Source organism: Perca fluviatilis, chromosome 24, assembly GCF_010015445.1.
Source record: "Perca fluviatilis chromosome 24, GENO_Pfluv_1.0, whole genome shotgun sequence".
Lineage (NCBI taxonomy): Eukaryota > Metazoa > Chordata > Actinopteri > Perciformes > Percidae > Perca > Perca fluviatilis.
The window spans coordinates 13,169,057-13,192,520 of NC_053135.1; the positions used below are offsets into that span (position 1 = coordinate 13,169,057).

A 23,464-nucleotide genomic window follows, 5' to 3' on the forward strand; every position below is an offset into this window, starting at 1 on the left:
AACAAAAAAGAAGTTTTGTAAGAGTGTTTTTTTTCACTTATAATTACATACTATCTAACTGTACAGTGTAGAGGGAAAAAATAGCTAATTGAACAGCCACGAATAGGCCAAGTTTTGTAAAAAAAAAACACACAATTGTACTAAGTTTGATTGGTGGCTGGGGACCTCTGTATTCCTCACATTCTGGATTCGGCCGTGATTAAGCCGCGTTACTTTCTCTCCCCGTAGACTGCTAATAATATACAGTCTATGTTCCCCTTTTTTTTTTTTTTTCTCTAGGACCCTGTAGCACCTGCTGATCCCTCGGAACCTTGACGTCAGCGCTGTAAAACGTTAGAGATCTCCGGTGCGCGGCGGCAGCGGTGCCATAGGCGCAGCGTCCGTCCAGCGCGCAACGCAGGCGGCTGCGGCGGCACCACCACCACCACCACCAGCAGCAGCAGCAACAACACTAGACTTCCCCGCCCGACTTTCGCATACACTCACACACCTTTGGAAAGAGTACATCCACACACACACACACACACACACACACGTCGGCATCCTTCCCGGGTTTTTAAACCGGTCTTCGACTCTCCAGCCGCGCCATGTCGTCTGCTGTCACCGAGACGGAGGAGTCGGCGCGCAGCTCCCCGATGACGCCGCTGAAGCTGGTCGGGCTGGTGTGCGTCTTCTTGGCGCTCTGCCTGGATGTGGGAGCCGTGATGAGCCCGGCGTGGGTGACTGCCGACGACCAGTACTACCTGTCCCTGTGGGAGTCATGCTGGAAGCCGGCGAGCACCGAGAACTGGCAGTGCAGCAGCACGCTGGGTTCAGGTAATGAGAAGGAAGGGAACTCGCAATGTATGGGATTATAAAATCATAACAAGCGGTCCATCTATGCTGTCCCGCGCGCACCGGACAGAATAGAAGGTAGGCTAGTTACCAAGTGCCTTCTATTGTGCGTTGACATGAGCTTTTTAATGTAGTAGAGAACAAAGAGTTGTTCTGAATGACATGATGATGATGATGATGATGATGGAGGGATGCTTCCTCACCTCTAGAAGGGCATTCATAGAGGAAATCCCCAAAGATAATAATCTGTTGACTGCACAAGCCTAGGCAGGTAGTGACTCCCCACTGTCTCTAACCGACAATAACGAAGCCTCAACCTGTGATATCCATATTAATTATTGTGGAGGTGAAATGAAGGAACTTACCAGGCTGGAGTGCACTTTGAATAGAATTACACTCAAATAATAGTTTTTTTTTCTTTGAAAACTGTAAAGAAAAATTGATCATAAATTAAAAAAATTAAAATAAACTTAGCTTTTAGTTATAATATACCTGCAGTCTTCTATTGCCATAGAAATCCCCTCACATTCCTGGTAAATACTGACCTTGATGTTAATGAGTTGGCAACAGGTATTTTAGGGAGGTATCTGAGGAGATGTGGATGAGCATTAGATGAACACCAGTGGGATGCAAACAGTTCATTTATCAATGCATTAGAGCTGAAATGATTAGTATATCATTCACACAAACACGTTTGATGGTGATTAAAGCCATATTTTTTAAAGCCAGATTTTTTAATCAACAATGCCCAAAATGCACTAGGTTTCTTCATCTACTAAAATACAGTAAATTGAATATCTTTGAGTTTTTAGACTGTTGGTAAAACAAAACAAATCATTTTAATGTCAACTTTAACTAGAAAATATTTGGCAGATTATATTCAATATAAAAATTATGAAAAAATTAGTTGCAGGCCTAAAATGCAATTATACGTTGTTGTATGTTAAAATGTAATGGTGAGAAGGCATCTCTCTGTTATAATGGATGATAATGATTTTTTTTCCTATTTGTAAGACTTAACAATGCAAGCACCTGAATAGGCTGCTGGGCTATATTTCAGGGAAATATAAGTACAATTAATGCTGCTCAAGAGCTATAACATGCATATTCAGCCTGTTTTTGTTAGATTATTAAAGCAGCAAATCTGCCACCACCTCCATGGCAAAGTACATCAACTCTCCTGGGTGCTGCCACTTACCTGCACCTTATTAATGAATAGTCAAAACAGGAGGAGGATTGGAGGGAAATAAAGGCGCTGGCTCGATTATAGAGCTCATCCTGTCTGCCTCTTATTTTTTTTATTATCCCCCACCTCCTTTTGTTATCTAGAAAATGGCCTTGTTGTCACACACAGGTGATATCTTGCCGTTTTGGGCTGGAGATGAGAGGATGATTTTGAATGTTGGATTGGTTCCCAGGGAAACTAGTTCACGAGCGTTACTTTAATTGAGGTGAAAGTGGCTTTCTTTACTACCACTGTGAGAATGGGAGCTGGCTGTTGCTAATTACACTTTGGGGAATTTATGAGGAATCATTTTAAAGGTCTTTAAACTGTCAGACTATCTATCTATCTATCTATCTATCTATCTATCTATCTATCTATCTATCTATCTATCTATCTATCTATCTATCTATCTATCTATCTATCTATCTATCTATCTATCTATCTATCTCACACACTCACTCACTCTTTCTATGTAGCCTACCTGCAGAGCTGATATGTGACCAATCCATAAGTCTCTGCTGCTCTCTCTGTGGGTGGGATAGGATCATGATTGTGTGTGTGTGTGTGTGTGTGTGTGTGTGTGTGTGTGTGTGTGTGTGTGTGTGTGTATGTATTTTGTTGCAACTGTGCAGTGTGTATTTGTATGCAAGTGAATTTCTGTGTGTGTGTGTGTGTGTGGTGTGTGTGTGTGTGTGTGTGTGTGTGTGTGTGTGTTTGTGTGTGTTTGTGTTTGTGTGTGTGTGTGTGTGTGTGTGTGTGAGACAAAATGAGAGTCTGGGTGTCTGTATGTCACTGTGTAAATTGATGTGTGTGTGTGTGTGTGTGTGTGTGTGTATGTATTTGTTGCAACTGTGCAGTGTGTATTTGTATGCAAGTGAATTTCTGTGTGTGTGTGTGTGTGTGTGTGTGTGTGTGTGTGTGTGTGTGTGTGTGTGTGTGTGTGTGTGTGTGTGTGTGTGTGTGTGTGTGTGTGTGTGTGACAAAAGGGGAGTCTGGGTGTCTGTATGTCAGTGTGTAAATTGATGTGTGTGTGTGTGTGACAAAAGGGAGTCTGGGTGTCTGTATGTCAGTGTGTAAATTGGTGTGTATGTGTGCTAAGAGGCTTCCACGTTGAGCTGACCTATTTCTGGACATTCTCCTCTGAAGCCTAGCTGAATATTTCATGTCACTCTGATTTCTCTGTTGGTGCACCTCCTCTCTTAGGACCTGTACACACACACACACACACACACACACACACACACACACACACACACACACACACACACACACTACTCACTGACCGTCTGTGACCACCAGTTCCTCTCTTTTTTTCTTTCCTCCTCACACACATACTATACATTTTATGGAAAAAATTAGGAGCAGGACTCTGGGTATGTGAAGAAAGTTCAGAAATCTTTGATAACTTACACAGAAGCTTTTAATGAAATCTCAATCGAGGAGATACAGCAGTACAGTTTAACCACAATGTTGGGTTGTGTAATGCCATCCCAACATCTTAAGTTCCTGTCTTCCTTAAGGAATATTTAAACTCATGCTGGACATACACGATTTAGATATTACCAAATAAGGTCCTTCTTCACTCATCTATGCATGTGTGAAGATGCTATTGGATCATTTACAACAACTGTCACGTTGGAGGTACCCCATCACATGGAGCACATTCATCTGTGACACTGGGTCAAAGAACATCTTATCCAGTGTTTCAATGTGTGTGTCACTACTGCAGTTTCTGTGTGTATGTATGTCAGGTGTTTGTGTGTGTATGAATGTGAGTAAATGAGTGAGTGAGTGCATGGGTAAGTACGTGTATGTAACTTCCTCCCCTGACCTTGGTCGAATGGGAGCGTTTGAGGCAGCCCTGTCTAATCATACAGCTGTACGGCTTTTGTCTTGTCTATAGTCTATGAAGACATTGAACTACTCCTCTGCCTGAGATAGGTTATGACCTACTGCTGTCATGTTGGACACTGACCTGAATGAGATCTGGGGTACCACTGTCTCAACTAACACAGCACATGAGTTTGTAAGCTGGAAATTCGCCCACAGTACATTAGGGTTGCATGATATATCGACTGGATATCGTTATCGCGATATCACGTTGCGCAATATTGTATTGAAAGTGTTGTGATAAGTATGCAATATACTTTTATTGTTTCTAATATGTCCTTTTCTGTAGACATGCTGTACAACCAGTAAAACATGTCCTGTTCGTTATTTATGTATTCATGTTTTACCAGTCAATTGAAATAAACCTTGTGTTGTAAGAAAACTTGTTTTATTTATTATAAATCTATTTTTATGTTTTTCCTTAACTTTTGTAATTTTACATATGTTAAAGAAATATCGCAATTAATACTGATATCACAATATTCATAATGAATATCGCAATATCACATTTCATGTCAATATCGTGCAACCCTACAGTACATACACATCCAGATTCTAGACCAGGACTCCCTAATTAGATGTCTTGGCGGGACAGGTGTGTGTCGGCTATGTGTGTTAGCCTTACAAACAAAAACACATTGATCCTACAAAATATATTCCTGCTTGTGTCCGCGCCCTTGGCTTGTTCCAGCACCTAAAAACAGACCAAAGCAGCATTCATCCATTTATTGCGGCTGTAGCCCTGGGTGTAGAGCAGGTTGTTCTTTAATAACAAGGTTAATGTTTCGATCTCAGCTTCTTCTGCCTGCATGTCAAAGTGTTCTTGAACAAGAAACTGAAACCCAAGTTGCTCTCGATGGGCAGGTTAGCGCCTTGCATGGAAGCTCCGCCACCATTGGTGTATGAATGTGTGAATGGGTGAATCATGGATCTCACTCACTGACTCAACTCAACATGTTTATCATCCCGGCTCTGCTTCAGGAGAAGCTCTCCCAGCTTAGTGTGCCTGACTCCCCCTGTAGGTGGATCACTGACTTCCTGTCTGACAGGAAGCAGCATGTGAAGCTGGGGGAACACGTCTCCGACTCACAGACCATCAGCACCGGATCCCTTCAGGGCTGCATTCTTTCTCCTCTGCTCTTCTCCCTGTACACAAACAGCTGCACCTCCAGTCACCAGTCCGTCAAGCTTCTGAAGTTCGCACACGACATCTCCCTCATCGGACTCATCTCTGATGGTGACAAGTCCGCCTACAGGTCGGAGGCTGACCACCTGGTGAAGTAGTGCAAGCAAAACAACCTAGAGCTCAACGCTCTAAAGACAGTGGCGATGGTTGTGGACTTCAGGAAGAACGCAGCCTGACCTGCCCCCATCACCCTCTGTGGCTCCACAATTGACACTGTGTAGTCTTTCCGCTTCCTGGGAACTATCATCTCCCAAGACCTCAAGCACAACAGAGGATGTACTTCCTGCGGCAGCTGAAGAAATTCAACCTGCCAAAGACATTGATGGTGCACTTCTACACAGCCATCGTCGAGTCCATCCTCACTTCCTCCATCACCATCTGGTACACTGCTAGCACTGCCAAGGACAAGGGTAGACCTGCAGTGTGTCATTCGGTCTGCAGAGAAGGTGATTGGCTGCAATCTGCTGACGCTCCAGGACCTGTACACCATCAGGACTCTGAAGCGAGCTGGAAAGATTGTGGCTGATCCCTCCCACCCCAGCCACAAACTCTTTGAGTCACTCCCCTCTGGCAGGAGGCTGGGGTCCATCAGGACCAAAACCACACGCCACATGAACAGTTTTTTCCCCTCCGCCACTAGCCTTATCAACAAGGCCCGGAACCCACCCTGACTCTCTCCACACTACACCTCTGGCTCTACATGCCAGTGTACTTACTCTGCTGTAGCGTTCCTTTTTACTTAACTTATTTTATTTTATTTATCTTCTTATTTTTATTTTTTTTAGTTATTATTACATACTGTGTGTATATATGTTGTGTTCTTCTGATCCTTCTTATATTTAGAGAATGTGTGACATGCACCAACAACACCAAGACAAATTCCTTGTATGCGTAAAAAACGTACATGGCAATAAAACCTTTTCGGATTCTGATTCTGATGACTGCTCCCTGATTTCCTGGTTTCTCAGAGGCTTCCTAAGGCAGTCATAAATCCAGTCCTTTAGTCTATCTTTGGATTTGACCATGGTCCTTGGAGCACTTCTGCATCCTTCCTGATCTGAAGTGGCTCTTCCTTCACACTGGATAACTCTGGCATACCTTTGCCCTGAAGAGTAGGCAAGCTCCATTACCTGCCTGTTCAAAGATACATAGATAGATAGATAGATAGATAGATAGACTTTATTTATATATATATATATATATATATATATATATATATATATATATATATATATATATAAAATACGGGAAATTACAGTGTTACAGCAGCAAAATATCAGACACACAGCACACATACAGAATATACTTGAATAATAGGATACAATACACATGAAGAGGGTGGTTTGTTCAGTGACCTCCTCTTCACCCTGTGGTTCAAATGTGTCCTGTTTGCAGCCAATAATGGAGCCAGCCTTGCTGATCAGTTTGTTCAGTCTGTTTGTGTCGCCAGCTCCGATGCTGCTGCCCCAGCAGATGGCGGAGGAGAACAGCGCGCTGGCCACAACAGACTGGTAGAACATCTCCAACATTCTGCTGCACACGTTGAAGGATCTCAGCTTCCTCAAGAAATAGAGTCTTCTCATCCCCTTTTTGTAAACAGCAGTGCTGTTGATTTTCCATTTCAGCCTGTTGTCGATGTTGACACCCAGGTATCTGTACTCCTCAACCATGTCCACATCTCCACCCAGAATGCAAAGGCGCTGCGGAGCCGTTACCTTCCTCCTGAAGTCAATCACCATCTCTTTGGTCTTATCCACGTTCAGCAGCAGGTGATTCTTATCAGTCCACTCCACAAAGTTGTAGGACGTCTTCCACAGCAGTGGCACCTTCTGCAGGCTCAGGCTCAGGTTGAAGAGATACTGGAGAACAACAGACAGCTGAGCGCAGGTCTTCAGGACCCTGGGTGCGGGCCTCTATGTGTTCCTGGGGTCGGTCTTGCATCTTGAAGCCTACTCCCAGCAGCCCCTCTGCCTCTCAGGCTTGGCCTTTGCGACTTTCAGGGCCTTGACCTGGTTGTTCATAGTGTTCTTTTAGAACAGTTCACTGTATCTTGGTTTTACAGCATCTGGGCTTGGGCAGCACTGTCTCCTCACGGGGTGTCTTAAAGAGTTCCCCTTACATATGGAATATGTAACGGTGGAGAGATAGTCTCTATACGATAGAGAACGCTCACTTACGTTGTAACCTTGGTTCTCTCAGTGAAGAGACTATCTCTCCAGCTGTAGGCTGCTAGGAGACGGTTCCGATCAAACTATCAGTGATTCCACGCCAGCACAGGTGCTTTATAGGAAATAGCATAGGGCGTGGCTGGTCAAGCCGGTGTGTCTTAAAGAAGTATCCACGTACCTGACCTCAGGGAGATCATATGGAATATGTAACAGTGGAGAGATAGTCTCTTCCCTCAGAGAACCAAGGTTACAACGTAACCTAGCATTTTTTGTGAAATGTTTTGTTTTCTAAAATGTTTTTTTTTTTGTTTTGTCAAATGCTTTCGTGTTTTCTGAAATGCTTTCGTGTTTTGACCTTCGGGGCCACCATAGATGTCAGGTTAACAAGGAGGACAATGACAACCATGGTTGATTAATAATAATGTGAACAACATGGCAGGGTGGGTAAACACGACAGTAAAGAGAAACTGGAGAAAATCTCTGGGGGCCATTATAACTGGCATTAGCTCAGCTGGCTAGCAATTACCGGTTAGCTCGCCAGCTGCAGTAGCTCTTGAACTAGCCCACTATGCCACAACATAACCAAGCAATTTCGCAGACACACACATACATTTTTCTGTACCTCTCAGATACTACCATATGTGCCAAAAAGTGTCATTTTCAAATGTGTAAATATCCTTATTTTTGTAATATAACGTATATTTATATATATATATATATATATATATATATAACGTTATATTTTATATACGTTTTTATCCTCCAAACAGAAAAACCTATTACCTTCTGCCTGTATACCATGACAAAAATACAATCTCTTTAAATATGCTATAAAGATTTAGAGTAAAAACACAAATACCAAAATAAGAGAATTATTTGAAAAGAAATTACCAGGAAATCATTAAAACTAGAGACTTTAGGGCTTAATTGAGTAATAATGGATTTGACAAGGTGTACTATTGTCCCAGGCCTCTAAAGATCCAAAGTATGCATCTATGGGTTAAATTGACAAAGGAACACCCACCAGCTCATTCCCAACAACCATGCAAACAACAAGCAAAATGTGGTTATATACAGAGACAGATTGTAAAACCTCAATCAGAGTAAGACATATTTAGTTCACAACATGCACAGCAAAGCTTTTAATTAATTGGACTGAGATGTGAAAACAAAGGCATAAAGGAAGGATCTCACTTTGAGGAATAGGATAGAACAGAACTATTGTGTAAAGACCAGCTGTTGCAATTGCAATTTGAGTTTCCTTGTTAACTGATACAGGTACAATACTAGTGTGTAGTGTAATGTCTGAAAAATATCTGAAGCCCCTTTCAGACATGTACACGTAATGGCAGTTTAACAGTCACAGTAAAAGTCACAACAGCAATTTTACTAGGTCAGACATAGTAACATGGGGTATTGTATGTCTTTTATTCGACTTATTATTTGACTGTAAAGAGATGACAGGGAAGCGAGAGAAGGCGAAAGGCATGCAACAAAGGTCCCCATGTGGACATGAATCCCACGTTCACATCATGTGGGATGGATGAACTTGTGAGCTTTGGTCATGTGAGGTTTAAATTTAATCTACTTACATTGGCTGACGTGAGGCATCTATGTGTGGCTGGTTTTCAGACTTTTCTGTATTATTAATTGCTAGGATATTGCCCTGATATTTGGAGCCTTTACAAAAATCGGAGTTACCCAGTCATAATTTCAATTTGGATGTATGCTATTTTACGGGATATCTCCAATATGACATGAACATGGCACAAACCCTAGGCCATGAGGGCGCCTTCATTTTAGGTCATTGGGGAGATTTTTCTCATGTAAGATCAGTATATAATAATATATATAATAATACATAAATAAATTGAGACCAGCACTCCCTGCCTATATTATTTTATTTATGTCAGCTGCATGTATGAAATGTTGAACATCAAGCAAGAAACAAAAGAAGAATTAAATGACTCACAACTTTAAGCTGCTTTAATCAATATTATCCACCTACTCTGAAGCTCCCCGCAGCTCAATCCTGTTTGTCGGACGTAAGAAAAGGCAGCAGAATTGTCTAATAAGTGATGAACCTATGAGAAGAGGCGGTTGGTGTCCCTCACACTCATCTTAGTCATTAATTAAGGTTTAAACAACAAAATAAGTTTTAAAATCCATTACTGATGCAGAGAGATGATCCAAATTCACTTTTCTTCCTTCATATCATTACTTCCCAACTCACCGCTGTGCACCAGGTACCAAATATCACACATTCATTGTTGCTCTAAATGTCCTCTCATGTCTGAATAATAATAATAATAATAATGTACCACAATGACAAAAGGCCTTCACTTTAACAAATAGATGAAGCAAGTTATTCCATGGGATCTTTTATATTGATGACAGTACAGCAACTTCAATAGTCGGCCAGCAACCAGCATATGAGATCACGTCAACTCCGCACAAAACTCCTGGAGTTGAATTCCCTCATATTTGACAAATGGGACACTGCTTCAGATGAATAATCTTGTAGACACAAACACACGCACACACACACACACACACACACACACACACACACACACACACACACACACACACACACACACACACACACACACACACACACGCACACGCACACACACAGGGTACTCTCTGTTGAAAGGTATTTTAACACTAGAAGTTAAAACAGGCAGCCAACCTACTCTTTTCCTGTCTTTATTCGGTCACTCCTTCTCTGACTCCCTTACCTCTTCCTGTCTGGCTCACCCACCTCCTCCTCTTCTCCTATATTCATTCATCCCTCCTGTTCATTGACCTCCTTTTCTCCTCTGCTCCCCCTCCCCTCACCCTTTCTTTCTCATTCATCTTTTCATGCTCAATCTGGTAAACAAAGTATCTGTTTCAGATGAAAAAAAATGCAACACAATGAACAAATGAAACAGAAGTACAATAAATTACTGAGAACAAAAGATGTGCTATAGGTCTTTCATTCACCTGACCTTGACCAAAGATTTCCCAGGCTCGCTGTTGGATTTGGTTACAGCTTTAGAAACCATAACTAAAAGAAAGTAAACCATACTATGTTTTCTCTTTTCTTACACTGTCTGTATATTGTTTAGAATTGTGAAAATTGGGCATTTGGGCAATTGAGCATTTTCAGCTTATTAGCCAACTTTGCATGTGATATATTTGCACATTTAGGAGTAAATCCCATGTACTCAAGTTGGTAGGCAGGTGTGATTTTAAACAAATTTAGTGGAAAGTGGTGTCATTTTTGACCCACCTTCACCAGTCTTTGTTGTCACAGATTTGAGATCAGTCACCACTGAAGACCTAAAAACCTCCATTACAGTAATGCCTCCTCGCTTTCTGCCCTTCTGATCTTTCTCTATCAGTCTATCGATCCATCCGTTGCTTTTACTTCCCCAGCCTTTGTCGTCTGTACTCCAATATTCAACCAATATCCTCCAATTTCTTTTTTCATCTCCTTTTTGTTAGGAACTCATTCCCTTTTCTCCTCTCTTCCATCCTTCCTGTCCCTCTCTCCTTCCAGTGTACTTCATTGTTACATTTCCAATGTTAATCATTTTCTCTTTGCAATTTCACCATCCTCCTTCTTGTTAGCCCTCTCCATCTTTGTGCCCCCTTTCCATTTTCTCCAGGGTCAAGTCTCCTCCTTTTTCTTCTCTCCCTCTTTTCCCTTCTTACCCAGACCTTCCTTTTCCCTCCTCTTTTTTCTTCTGGCTCCATCTATCCTTTCAGTGAGCTGAGCCCCCAGAGACACCGTTCTATTTGTAGCAGCTGAACGAGGAATGGGAGATGATGTGGCATTCAGACAGACAGACAGACAGACAGACAGACAAGGGAATAGTAGCTACCACTTGCCATTCCCACACACACACACATGCACGCATGCAAATCAAGCTTTCTTAAAGCATTTAAAGAGCAGTATCACAGCAGCAGCATGTAGCAGCACATAAAAAGCCTGTTAAAGTCTTAAAATAAACACATTATAAATTATTATTACTGTATTAAAAAAGAACAAAATTGACCTCCATACAATTATATTCTTCTGGTGGTATCTTCATTTAAAAAAAGCTGGTTTTTCAGCTTTTTTTTCTTCTTTTTTTTCAGATTTTGGTTGTTAAATTGTACTTAGATTAAATATAAGCAGAAAAATGACCTTCAAATGTTTTAAATCCACTGTGTGAAATATAGAGGGTTATTATTTTCTATAGTTTACATTAAGTTTACGTTAGACCTGAAACTGTAAACCTGTACCGGTTTTGGACTGTGGGACTGTGGGACTTTGGGACTGTGGGACATTTGAAGACATCACTTTGTTATTTGGGAAACTTAGCTAACTAAAGCTATTTTTGGCATTTTATAGACTCAACGATTAATTAGATAATCAAAAAATAATGGATAGAATCATCAATAATGCTCATTACTTATTGCAGTAATACTGTATTTGCATCTTGAAGGGTGATGAGCATCACAGGAAATGTGACCAACAGGGAACACGAGGGGGCTGATGCAAACCATAAACACAGAATGTAAAGAGTCTTACCCACTGAAAGCATAAAGGTCTCTGCAATCTGCATATATTTCTCCATTATTTGGATCATTTACTGTATTTATCTCTTGTGGCTGGTGAAATGTTAAAATGACAATGTACTGTATGTTTACACTGTACTTTTGATTTTACATTTGCAGCTACAGGACTGGTGGGATCTGTTTTTGACAGGACCCCAAGGTAATACAGCAGCTAATCAGTGTGACTGCTTAGAGTGGCTTTACAGTAAAGAAAAAAATGTGACAGTAATCCTGTCACATGGCAAATAGTCACATTACAGCAAGAGGTATTTCTGTGTGTGTGTGTGTGTGTGTGTGTGTGTGTGTGTGTGTGTGTGTGTGTGTGTGTGTGTGTGTGTGTGTGTGTGTGTGTGTGTGTGTGTGTGTGTGTGTGTGTGTGTGTGAAAAAAGGAGAGGTTCCCAGAACAGCACAGTGTGTGTTTGTGTGTGAGAAACGGGCGAAGGAAACTAATTAGCAAGTTGCATACACCAACGAGTGTGTGGGTGCAAGTGAGAGAAAGAGGGATGATTGATAGAGTACATATGGCAAATTCTACGTTTGCTTAAATGTGACCATGATGCAATTTGAAAAATGTGAATGTGTGTGTGTGTTTGAGAGCGAGAACGAGAGGGCGAGGTATTTGCAACTGTTGTAGTGAGTGACTGTAGTGGTAGTAATAAAAAACATTACATTCAAAATAGGATGCACTTGGCCGATACTGTCAAGCTAGTGTAATAGATTAATGTTTACTTAAATACATTTTGCCGGTGGATGAATCTACAGAGACCTTGCCCTCTGCCTGTAGGCTATTTTCTCTTTTTTTATTGGGTACGGTGTCCAGCCCGTTTACATCACTGTGTTCTTGTGCTGTGACTGTTTGACTGAGACACACATGCGACAAGCTCTGCATTCACACAAAGTATGACACCTTCCTGCATGGTTGTGTCTCCACACAACCATACTTTGTGTGGTTGTTTGTGTGTGTTTATTTGCGCTTTAGAACGTAACAGCTGTGAAACAATCAGAAAATATTTTTTTGCGGCTTTGCTCTTGCCAGTGCCACTCCATCTCTTCATAAACTCTCTAGCTTGCTCGACCACCGCTGCTTTCTTTCTCTCTAACTCGTTAAGCCAGAGAGGAGGGGGCAACTTTGAACGCTGTGTTTACAAACACCAACCGACAGATGCTGGTTAGTACATCTTTAACCACATCTAATCATATAAATTCCACAAGAGTGAGAGGCTGCAGAGACGGCAGTTAATGATACTCTGCCAAGCCAGGCTAAATGTTTTTCACCATAATGATTAGATTTAGCTACTGCCTTATTTATGTGGTATAAAAAATGGGTTAAATTTGCTTTAGTTAAGTGTAAACTTTAGTTTAGCTGCTGAGATGGCCTGCAATTTGGTTTTTACCTGTTTTTAAAGGTCCTGCAATTTAACATGGGTCTGGCTAGTCCACACAGCCAGAGCCGTATATTAGAGAGAGTTTGGCCAACTAGGGAATCGAATGTTCTGAGCTATCCCGTTATGCGATTGGTTTCCGAGGTGGTCACGTGTTTCGTGGACTCCATGTTGTATACCAACATTCATCTGATTCCCATTGACATAGTGCAGGGAATAGTGGAAAAATTTAAGAAATTATTTTAAAAATGACATAAATCACTGAAAAAATGCCCAACTGTTTGGCTGCAATGAAAGACAGGGAAGCGGCAAAAGATTTCACAAGCCCCTCCGTGAACCAAAAAGGCGAAAAGTAAAAGTCAGTAAAGTGACTACTCATTATTGTGTGAGGTAAATGTCAATTTCTCTCTTTGACTTATGATAACAAATTACATAGGTCAAATATTGTAATACCATCGTTAATGTGTACCATGCTGTCAAAAAAGTTCTAACACTGCTTTAGAAATGAATGAAGTTTGAAGTTAGCCAATGCCTTATGCTAGGGTTAGCTTTTTCGCTAGCACTCCATGTACCCAAATGCTTGTGATCTTGCCATAGTCATATTGCTTTTGGTCTTGACCGAGTCCAGGTGTCTTTATTATGTTCATAATAATATTGGAGGGAAAGTGAAACACAGCTTGGACGGGGATGTAGCGTTAGCTAGCTAGCTAACGCTACGCCGATGTTTGCTAACATTAGCGCAACAGCATTAGTCTAGCCTGCTAGGTAAATATTACGACTGCCTTCGGTGTTTCCTATATCTGCGTCCATGTTGTCAACATAACACCTGTGGCGTTAGTGCTCCTTTTGTACCAAAATTTTACTGAATGAAATATTAAGCTTCGCTCCTACGAGATGGGTGGGGTTTTGTTACGTTACACACAAAGCTAACTGGCTATAGTTAGCCTGTGCGTATGCTAGCGGACATTAGAAAGGTAAACACTGCTCAGAGACCTATTAGGCGACATGGTCACTCACTACAATGGGCATTTTTTATAGGCCCATTTACGATATAGAAGGTACACTGGATTATTTCCGTAAGGGCCTTTTACAAATGTTGATAATAACATGTATATGCCTGTTTATGGTAAAAATAAGCGGTTTATTTCAAGATAGCATATTCGTCCCATAGGGTTACACTGTAGAGTCATCTGACGATTGTATCCAATGTTGCGCCCATGATTTGAGGTGGCCAAACTCTCTCTAATATATGGCTCTGCACACACCATTCCGGGATGGGAGAAAAACGTGCTCTGGTTTATTGGCATTTCTTCAAACCAATCACAATCGTCTTGGGCGGCACTAAGCGCCATACGGAGCAACATAATAGCCTCAGGAAGGAACTTGTTTTGGTGGAACAAGTGTATGTTCAAAAGTTGTTTTAGGCGTGCAACAGAAAACTCAGATTGGACAGATAGTGTAGCTAGCTGTCTGGATTTACCCTGCAGAGATCTGAGAAAAGGTTAATCATAGTCCTCATAAATCGACCGGAGTTTAAAATGCCAACCCAATGGAAGCCCAAGACGACGGACATCCGGCCTAAATGAGTGTAATCAACGGAGCAATCGCGGAAGAAGATATATGGCCAGAGTGAATCATCTCTGTGCCTCGAAGGAAGTTGAATATTGTAGCGTCCCTCAATAAGCAGCCGGTGAGTCTTATAACCAATTTACTGTCGGTTTTATTATTGACCTGAATACAGGCTACTCTGGGCCGTAGCCAACGCCAAAACAAAGACCAGTTAAACCGACTAATGTTACCTGACCTTCCTAGCCACCTCCTAGCTCCGACTTTTCCACCCACTTCTCTTCCTGCAGGACATACTGTAACAACAGCCAACCCCCATTAGCTCTCAGCCAACTACAGGTGTACGATCTCCCGCGGCAAACTCTCATAGGAAAATGACATGTAGAAGGTTCACAGCATCTAAACTCACGTTTACTTCACTGACAGGCGGAAATCTCAGTGTTTAACTCAACATCTCTAATCTGTATCTGAACAGTGATACTCTTAAAGATGAACTGAACTGGAATTTGATTAAAGGTGATATAACAGATGTATTTTATTTCTTCACGTTGGTACAATGATTAAAATGGCTGAATTTGTTAAAAGGGGTAAAATGGTACATTGAAAGTGTTGTTGTTGTTACATGGGCGCCGCCATGTTGGAATTCCACAACCTGCTACGTCACTGGCATGGTAAGCAGCCGTGGAATGTAAACAGTCAGAGGCTAACGGACATGGCTGAGGAAACGGCAACCAACAGGTTTAGGGGGGGTTCATACTGTATTACCCCTGGCTGCAGTAATGAATTTTATAGGGCTAAGGCAGCTGGGGTTATGATACATTTCCACAGGCTACCTTTGACAAGGAAGCCAGTCCTAAACTCATAGCTAGCTGCCTTAAAACTGGCTAGCCCTCCGACGGCCCCTGGATTTAGATTCTGTAGCGACCATTTTTTAGCGACAGACTGTTTAGAGAGCTGTACATTTGATACAACAGGGTCACTGGTGAGGGTTAAGTCCAACAGACTGAAACCTGAGGCCATACCCTCAAAGATCAACTTTTCAGGCTACAGTACAGGGCCGACCGATAGACCAACGGCAACTACCAACACCAGCGATGCTATCTGCCGCAGAGACAGGGCGCTGAAACGCTCACATCAGGCAGAGGACAGAGAGGTATGTTTAGCTGTTATCCAGCATGCTAGCTAGTCTACTAGGCAAAGGGCTGGATGTAACGTTGTTGTCACATACACAAAACACGTACATATTCACTTACACACACAAATAATAGCGTTCAACAAAACTGAGACTGACACACTTGGCCGTTCATTAAAAAAGTGGGTCACAAAACCAAGCTAGATACCACACGCTCCAACCTAGGGAAAAGGCTAGCAGCTAAACACGTTGGAAACATTTATGTCAAACTCCACAAGCTAGCACTCCGACCATAGACTGTATGAATAAATCCTGACTCCGACGATATCACAGATCAATAATAATGCGTTACTAGCTGCTAACTAAACCACAGCAGGTCTGTAAACAGACTCCAATGTCCCTTTCTACTCACCCTGATGCTAGCTGATGTCCACCGCCTCAGGGCACATCGTTGATGCAGAGGGAGTTCAACTCGCAGAAAAAGCTGCTAGTTCCTTCGTAAGAGGTATCTGTGCAGTATCCATTTGTGTAATATCCATCAACGACCACAAGGAAAAAATCTGCCAACTCTACACTAGCCTAACGTAAACGGCAAAACTCGTGAATCCTCCGTGCATCTATGGTCAACCTGGGGTGACTCTCCTACGTGCAGCGAACTTTTTTTTCTTTTTTCAAACTTTATTTATTTTGGTTTTAACATTTTGCGTGCAGGTAACTTAACAAGCGATCCCATTGGATGAATTCGTCCAATCACAGATGGATTCAGTTGCAGTGTCCATGCTCCGGCAGCGGCCAAACACACACCAGTCACTTCCCCCCACACGATCCTGTACTGTAGGTGGAGCCTGAAACCATGGACTGGTCATCATCCATGTGGTGGTGGTCAGACACTGCAGGCCTGTCCCTCACAGGCTCAAATACGTAACCTATGCCATTAAAATTACTCATTTTCATGTCCATGCTGCACTGTAACCTATATACCTTCGCAGGTCCTACCATGCCAGTGACGTCATCGAAATTGTCAGTGTTCTAATACTAACAAATGTAATTTTTGTGTTGCTTAAAAAAAGCTATATTGATTTTTTTTAATTAAAATTTTTTGTGTAATTCATTTTTATTTGTCATAACCAACACATTATCAATGCAGATTATTTCAGTTCAGTTCATCTTTAAAGTGATGGTTCGGATGTAATTTGTAGACGGCCCTAAGCACTCGTCTTACAGCAGCAACAACAACAGCAAAGAGCAGAAGCCAGCAGGCAAGTATTATTTACATAAACTTCTGGTGTACTTACAAACTTTCCAATCCATTGTTTTATGAGAGCAACAAAGTCTCTCAGGTAAACGGGGGGCCTGCGGTTCCTCCATGGCCGTAAGCAACCTGGGGCAGGGGCAGAAGGAGATGAGGGGGGGGGCTGGTGGAGCCACAGGGAAAGGTGGCAAAAGTCCATTCTGTGGGAGGTCAGAGGGGGAATTCAAATCACCAGGGAAGGCATGAGGAGGGTGCTGAGGTTGTAAATGGAAATGGAAAATGGTTTTTATATAGCGCTTTTCTAGTCCTAACGACTACTCAAAGAGCTTTAACATAGTACAGGAACCATTCACACACATTCACACGCTGTGGCCGAGGCTGCCGTACAAGGTGCCACCTGCTCATCAGATAAACACTCACATACATTTACAACTCAGGGTGCAGCGTCTTGCCCAAGGACACTTCAGCATGGGACTGCAGGGCCAGGGATCGAACCACCAACGATTGCCAGGCGACCGCTCTACCACTGAGCCACAGCCACCCCGGGGTTTCACGTGCCCCTGTGGAGGTGGCCGTACCCCGATAGGGGGCCAGCCTGTCTCGGTGTAGGGCAACTTTCCTGCCTCTTGGCGGCAGCTGGACTCTGTATACCACTTCACCCAGTCTCTCCAGGGCCCTTCAAGGACCGACCCATACACTATCCAGCTTTGGGCATCTGCCTTTTTTTCTCTGTGGACTGTACACCCAGACCAACTCCCTGGCTTCAAAATGACGCCCTCTGGTATGCACGTCGTAGTTCTACTTCTGTTTCGCTCCTGCCAACTGCAGCTTGTCTCTGGCGAACTCATGCGCTGACTCCAAGCATTCCTGGAGCTTCCTGGCATAGTTGGGGCCCGGCGGGACCCCCGGGTCATCAGGAGGTCTTCCAACCATCATCACAGCCGGAGTCCTGATCTCCCTTCCTAGCATTAGAAGGGCAGGGGAGCAGGAGGTGGAGTCCTGTGTAGCAGACCGACACGCCATCAGCACGAGGGCCACATGGTTGTCCCAGTCCCGTTGATGTTTAGCCGTCACTATGGCCAGCTGCTGTTAAATCTCTTGACCAGTCCATCACTCTGCGGGTGAAGGGGTGTGGTACGGGTCTTGTGGGAGCCCAGTTTTTCACACATGACCGCAAACACACGGAACTCAAAGTTCCTGCCCTGGTCAGTGTGAATGACCTCGGGCACTCCAAATCTGCTGAACATTCCACCCACCAATGCGTCTACCACTGTCTCTGCCTCCTGGTCTGGAATACAGTATGCCTCAGGCCACTTAGTGAAATTGTCCATGGCAGTAAGGATGTAGCAGTTACCTTTCTCCATACGAGGGAACGGACCGAGAACATCAATCCCCACTTTCTCCATACGACAACCTGTTGGGAACTGTTGGAGCTGGGCGTGAGACCTGTCTGTGGGGCTTTTGCGTGCCGTGCAGCTGTCACAGCGGCAGCAGTAGTCTTCTACATCACGTTTATGCCCAGTAGAATCCTTGACGGAGGCGGCGCAGCGTCTTTCCAACCCCAAAGTGGCCAGACCCAGGAGCCGATGTACCGCCTGAAGCACCCTCTCCCGCAGGCTCCTTGGCACCACCACCTGCCACTGAGTCAGCAGCTGGTTCTTTCCAACCCCTCTGTAGCACCCCGTCACACAGACATAGTGCGTCAAACATTGACATCATAGTCACTTCTATCCTGAGGGCTTAGCAGCAGCAGGCTTGAAAGAGTGTCACCAGTAAGGCACATTGCTAGTTGGAGTGCTTTAACTTCTATGGACCACTTGTTTTAACCCTACACCTTCGTACATCTGCCCTTGTTGCATTGCTTATAAAATTCAACTTTTTGGGCAACAGAATTGCCTTAGTGTAGTTGCTTTTGTTGATCTGACTTCAAGTGAAATTCAGAAATGTTGCCTAAAGTGCTTTACCTAAAATATGAAGCAAACAAATAGAAATAGAAATAGAATAGAAATTGGGTTTAGGAATACCTTGTTGCCAAGAAACATTTTGTCCACAAAATAATCTAATCAGCAGCATCATTCAAACGGAAAGCTTTTGGTTGCTTTGCATTTGTAATATACGGAGCCACCTGGGTTCAGTTTAGAAGAAAAAAGATTACAAATCTGTGCCCTCGGTTTTATATAAATCCGTGCCCTCGGTTTTATAAACTGTTCGCACGGATTCATAATACGCCTGTTCAGACCGACACCACTAGACCTATTTGCCGTTGGCTGCTGTTCTACCAGCTCCTCGCCTTTTTGCCGTGCCACCCTCCTGCTCGGATCCCTGAGAGCGTTTTGGACACACTACACTCTGCTTCGCCCGCTGCTGTCCTGTCTCCTCCACCAGCGCATCTTAACTGTCCTTGGCTGCTTTGTTTTTCTTTGACGTCCATTAAAAGACACTTAAAACTTTTTCTCTGTGTCCGTGTTGTGATACTCTGTGTTCTGGGTCATAGCCACAGCCGTAATACTGGTAGCCTATTTTAACACTTTTAACCCAGGCCTGGAAGCACTTAGTTGGGGTTAGGAGGGAGGCTGGTGGGCCTGGAGGAGGCACTAACTGGGGCTTAGCTGGGAGGCTGGGGGCCCTGGAGCATGTTAACACAGGCTTGGAGGCACTTACTGAAATGATCTGTGCTGTAAGTTATCATTCATTCCTTGTTCTCTGAAGAAAGAAGCTGTTTAAATAGTTCACAAATGTGATTGTACGCACGTATTGCATAACCGTACGCACAGATTAGAAAACCGAGGGCACAGATTGTGAATCCGCGCAAACAGTTTATAAAACCGAGAGCACAGATTTGTAATCTGAGCGCAAATAGTTTTTTCTAAACTGATCCCAGAGGGGCTCTGTAGTAATACAAGATGCTTCTGATTGTACTCTTTTTTTATCCCCCCTTTTCTTTCTGCTCTATATCTTCTACTCACTTTCTCCTCTCATCTTTAATTTCCTCCTTTCCTCTCTGCCTCCCACTATCCACCTCTGCATCTAATCTTTCACCTCTATCTCTGTCTCTTTTCTCTCTCTGCCTCTAAATCTCTCATTTTTCCTTATCTCTCCCCTCCACCATCAATCTTTCATACACTTTTTTACCACACTAGAGCAGTAAATTTAGGCGTTGCCCATATTTACACAACTTAAATATCTGTAAAATAAAAAATACGTGACTTTACAATAATAGCCCTGCAGTATACCATCGATGCCAACTACTGTGCAATGGCTTTGCGTCTGTACTGATAGCTACATTTCTGCTTCAGATGCGGTTCACTGATGTTTTATCCAGATCTTTCAGTTTGAAGTTTATCTTTTACGAGCTACTGTATGTCCTTAGGAGTACAGATTATTTTATTTATTTATATGTTTTGTAATATAGCACTTTCTAATTTAGCTGTGTGGTGCACAAATAGATTTTACAGCATCTTACATGAGCCAGGCCAATTTGACAGCATCCCATCTGATCACAGTATGTTTGTGTGTGTGTGTGATTGTTTGTGCGTGTGTGTGTTTTGATGATGATTTCACAATAAAATCAATCAAGTTTTTTTTTCCGCAGAGAAGTCAAGTGAACTTTGGCACACTCATTTTGGCCATTGACCAATAGCAAATTGTCTTGACATTGAGAGTCTAAAATAGAGGAAGATATTGTTCCTTTTTAGCTCTAATAACCATCCACTTTTATTTCAAATGAGACTGTAACTTTTGCTAAGATAGTGACCACTGTGGCCACAAATGGCAACTACAGAATAATAGCACAAAAACTATGCCATGCTAAATGCAGTGACAGCGCCAGAGATTTTCTTTTGATGCTATGTGGTTGCTGGTTGTAGGTGTTAAAGCTTTATCAGCCATTACAGTAAATATATATTATTTTGTGTGTCATTGTGAATGTATTTGTCTTTTGAAATTAGCTTCAGGCTAGCTAGCGAGGAATGCACAGATTGTGTATGTATATGTTATACTCACAAATCTCGAGTTTGGCATGATTATGGTACCAAGTGGGTGTGTCTTCATGTGAGTGTGTGTGTGTGTGTGAGAGCATGTATCTTTGTATGTGCTATTTCAGTGTGCATCAAGCAGTGCTCCCTTTACATAAATGCAGACAGATTTTTGATAGCATGCCAGCAAAGCTTTTTAGCCGAGGCTTTTTGTCAGCTCAGGTATACTAAGTGCTCTCTCTCTCTCTCTTCATTACTTTCACTCAGTGATGCTCTGTCCCCAGCCCCTTCACGCCCTCCTTACCTCCTTTTCCCTTCTCCCCCCGTATTTCGTTTACCTTCCCCACCAGCACCACCCTCGGCCTCTTCTCCTCCTTTTGGAATTTATTTGCATGTTGCCCTTTCTTTGTCCTTGTAAAATCAGCTTCTTGGAGACGCTATCCGCCTCATTGCCACCAAACCTCTCTTCATCTCTCTTGTCTCTCCCTTTTTTCCTCAGTTTGCCTTTGTTCCTTGATTCCCTTTGTTTTACATGGTTCTTTTTTCTTTACAGTATCTATCTTTCCATTGCCTTTAATCCATACCTTTCTCATCCCATTCCTTCCTTTCTTTCTTTTAACTTTGTCCAAACTTTCCCTCACTTCTTTCCTTCATATCCTTTGATTCATACCACCCTCCTCTCTTTTCTTTCACCTTCCATCCTTTTTTCATATGCTTTCCTTCCTTTTCCATTTGCCCCTTGCTTCATTGTGTCTTTCCTCCCCTTTTGTTTCCATCTTCACCACCCTTATTTCTGCCATCTTTCCTTCCACTTTTCATCAATTTCTTCTCCTTTTCATCTTGTTTTCTCCTTCCTATTTTATTATTCACTCCTTTTTTATGCCTTTCTCACCTCCTACCTCTTTCTCCCTTTAATCAACATACTTGATGGTGGTAAGGGGCAGTAAAATGAAATGTCAAATGAAATAATATGTCTCTTGTGGCTCTGCCTCAAGATCTTGTGCATTTAATTTTTGGCTCTGGTACGTGTTCGCTATGTGGCATTTATTCATTATTTGTTAATTTTCTTTTTCTTTTTTTTTTTTTTTTTTTTTTTTCACTTTCTCTGTCCACCTTCCTCCATCCTTCCAACCCTTGGTCTTCCTTCCTCATTTCTTCTCCTTCTCTCCTCCGCCTTTCCAGACTGGCAGGTTGCTACACTGGCCCTATTGCTAGGAGGTGGAGCCCTGGTGCTGATGTCATTCCTGGTCGCTCTAGTTGCAGTGTGCATCGGCACGAGACGGCGCTTCTACGCACCCGTCGCCTTTATGCTCTTTGCTGCAGGTCAGCGCACAGACAATAAACTGTAGTCCATTCCACAATTACACCTAATGACACACACGCACACACACTCACTCATGTGCTCGCGCGCGCACACACATATACTTAATTAGCCAATTTAGACATGGTAACTGGAAGGTTGCAGGGTAATCACATTGAAAACTGACATGCATTTAAATGATAATCCGTACTCATTACATAGACACACACACACACACACACACACATTCACACACAATTCCTCTCTTCCTCAAACTCATTTAGAGAAAATCCTATTTTTATGAGTCAGGCCCAGCAGGGTCAGAGTGAAGTGTCACGCCTGTCCCTTTCATTTCCCCATCCATCCCTAACCTCAAATTGCGAAGTTTCCACAATTTCCCCCATTCTAACCTCCCTGAATAATTGGTAAATGTATTTATTTTAGGCATGAAATGTTTCACTTTGCAAAGCTGGATGTGTTGTCATACTGTGCAAACCACAGAAGTGAGATAAAGCTTTAAAGAGGAATTCTTCTTATTTAAAGGGATGGTGTAGAGATTTATAGAAGCTATTTGATTTCTCATAGACCGGGAGTCTTCTTATCCTGAAAAATACTTTCAAAGCTTGTATCAGAAATGAAAATGCATAAATGGCTTGGAAGTAAAGCTTTTTCTTATGTTTGGATTGACATTTGACTGCCTATTCAAATATAATTATAAAATGGGTAGCTCAAATCAAGCAATCTGATGAAGCTGTGATACAATAACCATACACAACGGCTTTGATTCAAATGACTTTGCACAATAAGTGTCACTTAAAAGTAGCGCAATATATCAATAGTAAATAAATGTCTAAAATGAAATTTTGTAATATAGCTTTTTGAATAGGAGTGTTGTCAAAATCGCTGTGCGGTGCGTCTTTTTGTCCTCAGAGAGTTAAAATATTCACTTAAGACATATACATAC

The 23,464-nt window shown here is 42.5% G+C and overlaps 1 protein-coding gene across 1 annotated transcript in view; it reads left to right on the forward strand.

Annotated features, from left to right (window-relative positions):
- The first annotated feature begins 313 nt into the window (after positions 1-313).
- Positions 314-23,464, forward strand: part of LOC120554638 (transmembrane protein 47-like) — a 33,443-nt gene continuing 10,292 nt past the window's right edge. Inside the window, exons 1-2 of the mRNA XM_039793655.1 lie at positions 314-816; positions 22,383-22,523. Of these exons, the coding sequence (XP_039649589.1) occupies positions 588-816; positions 22,383-22,523 (370 nt within the window). The 5' untranslated portion in view covers positions 314-587. The remainder of the gene's footprint in view (positions 817-22,382; positions 22,524-23,464) is intronic.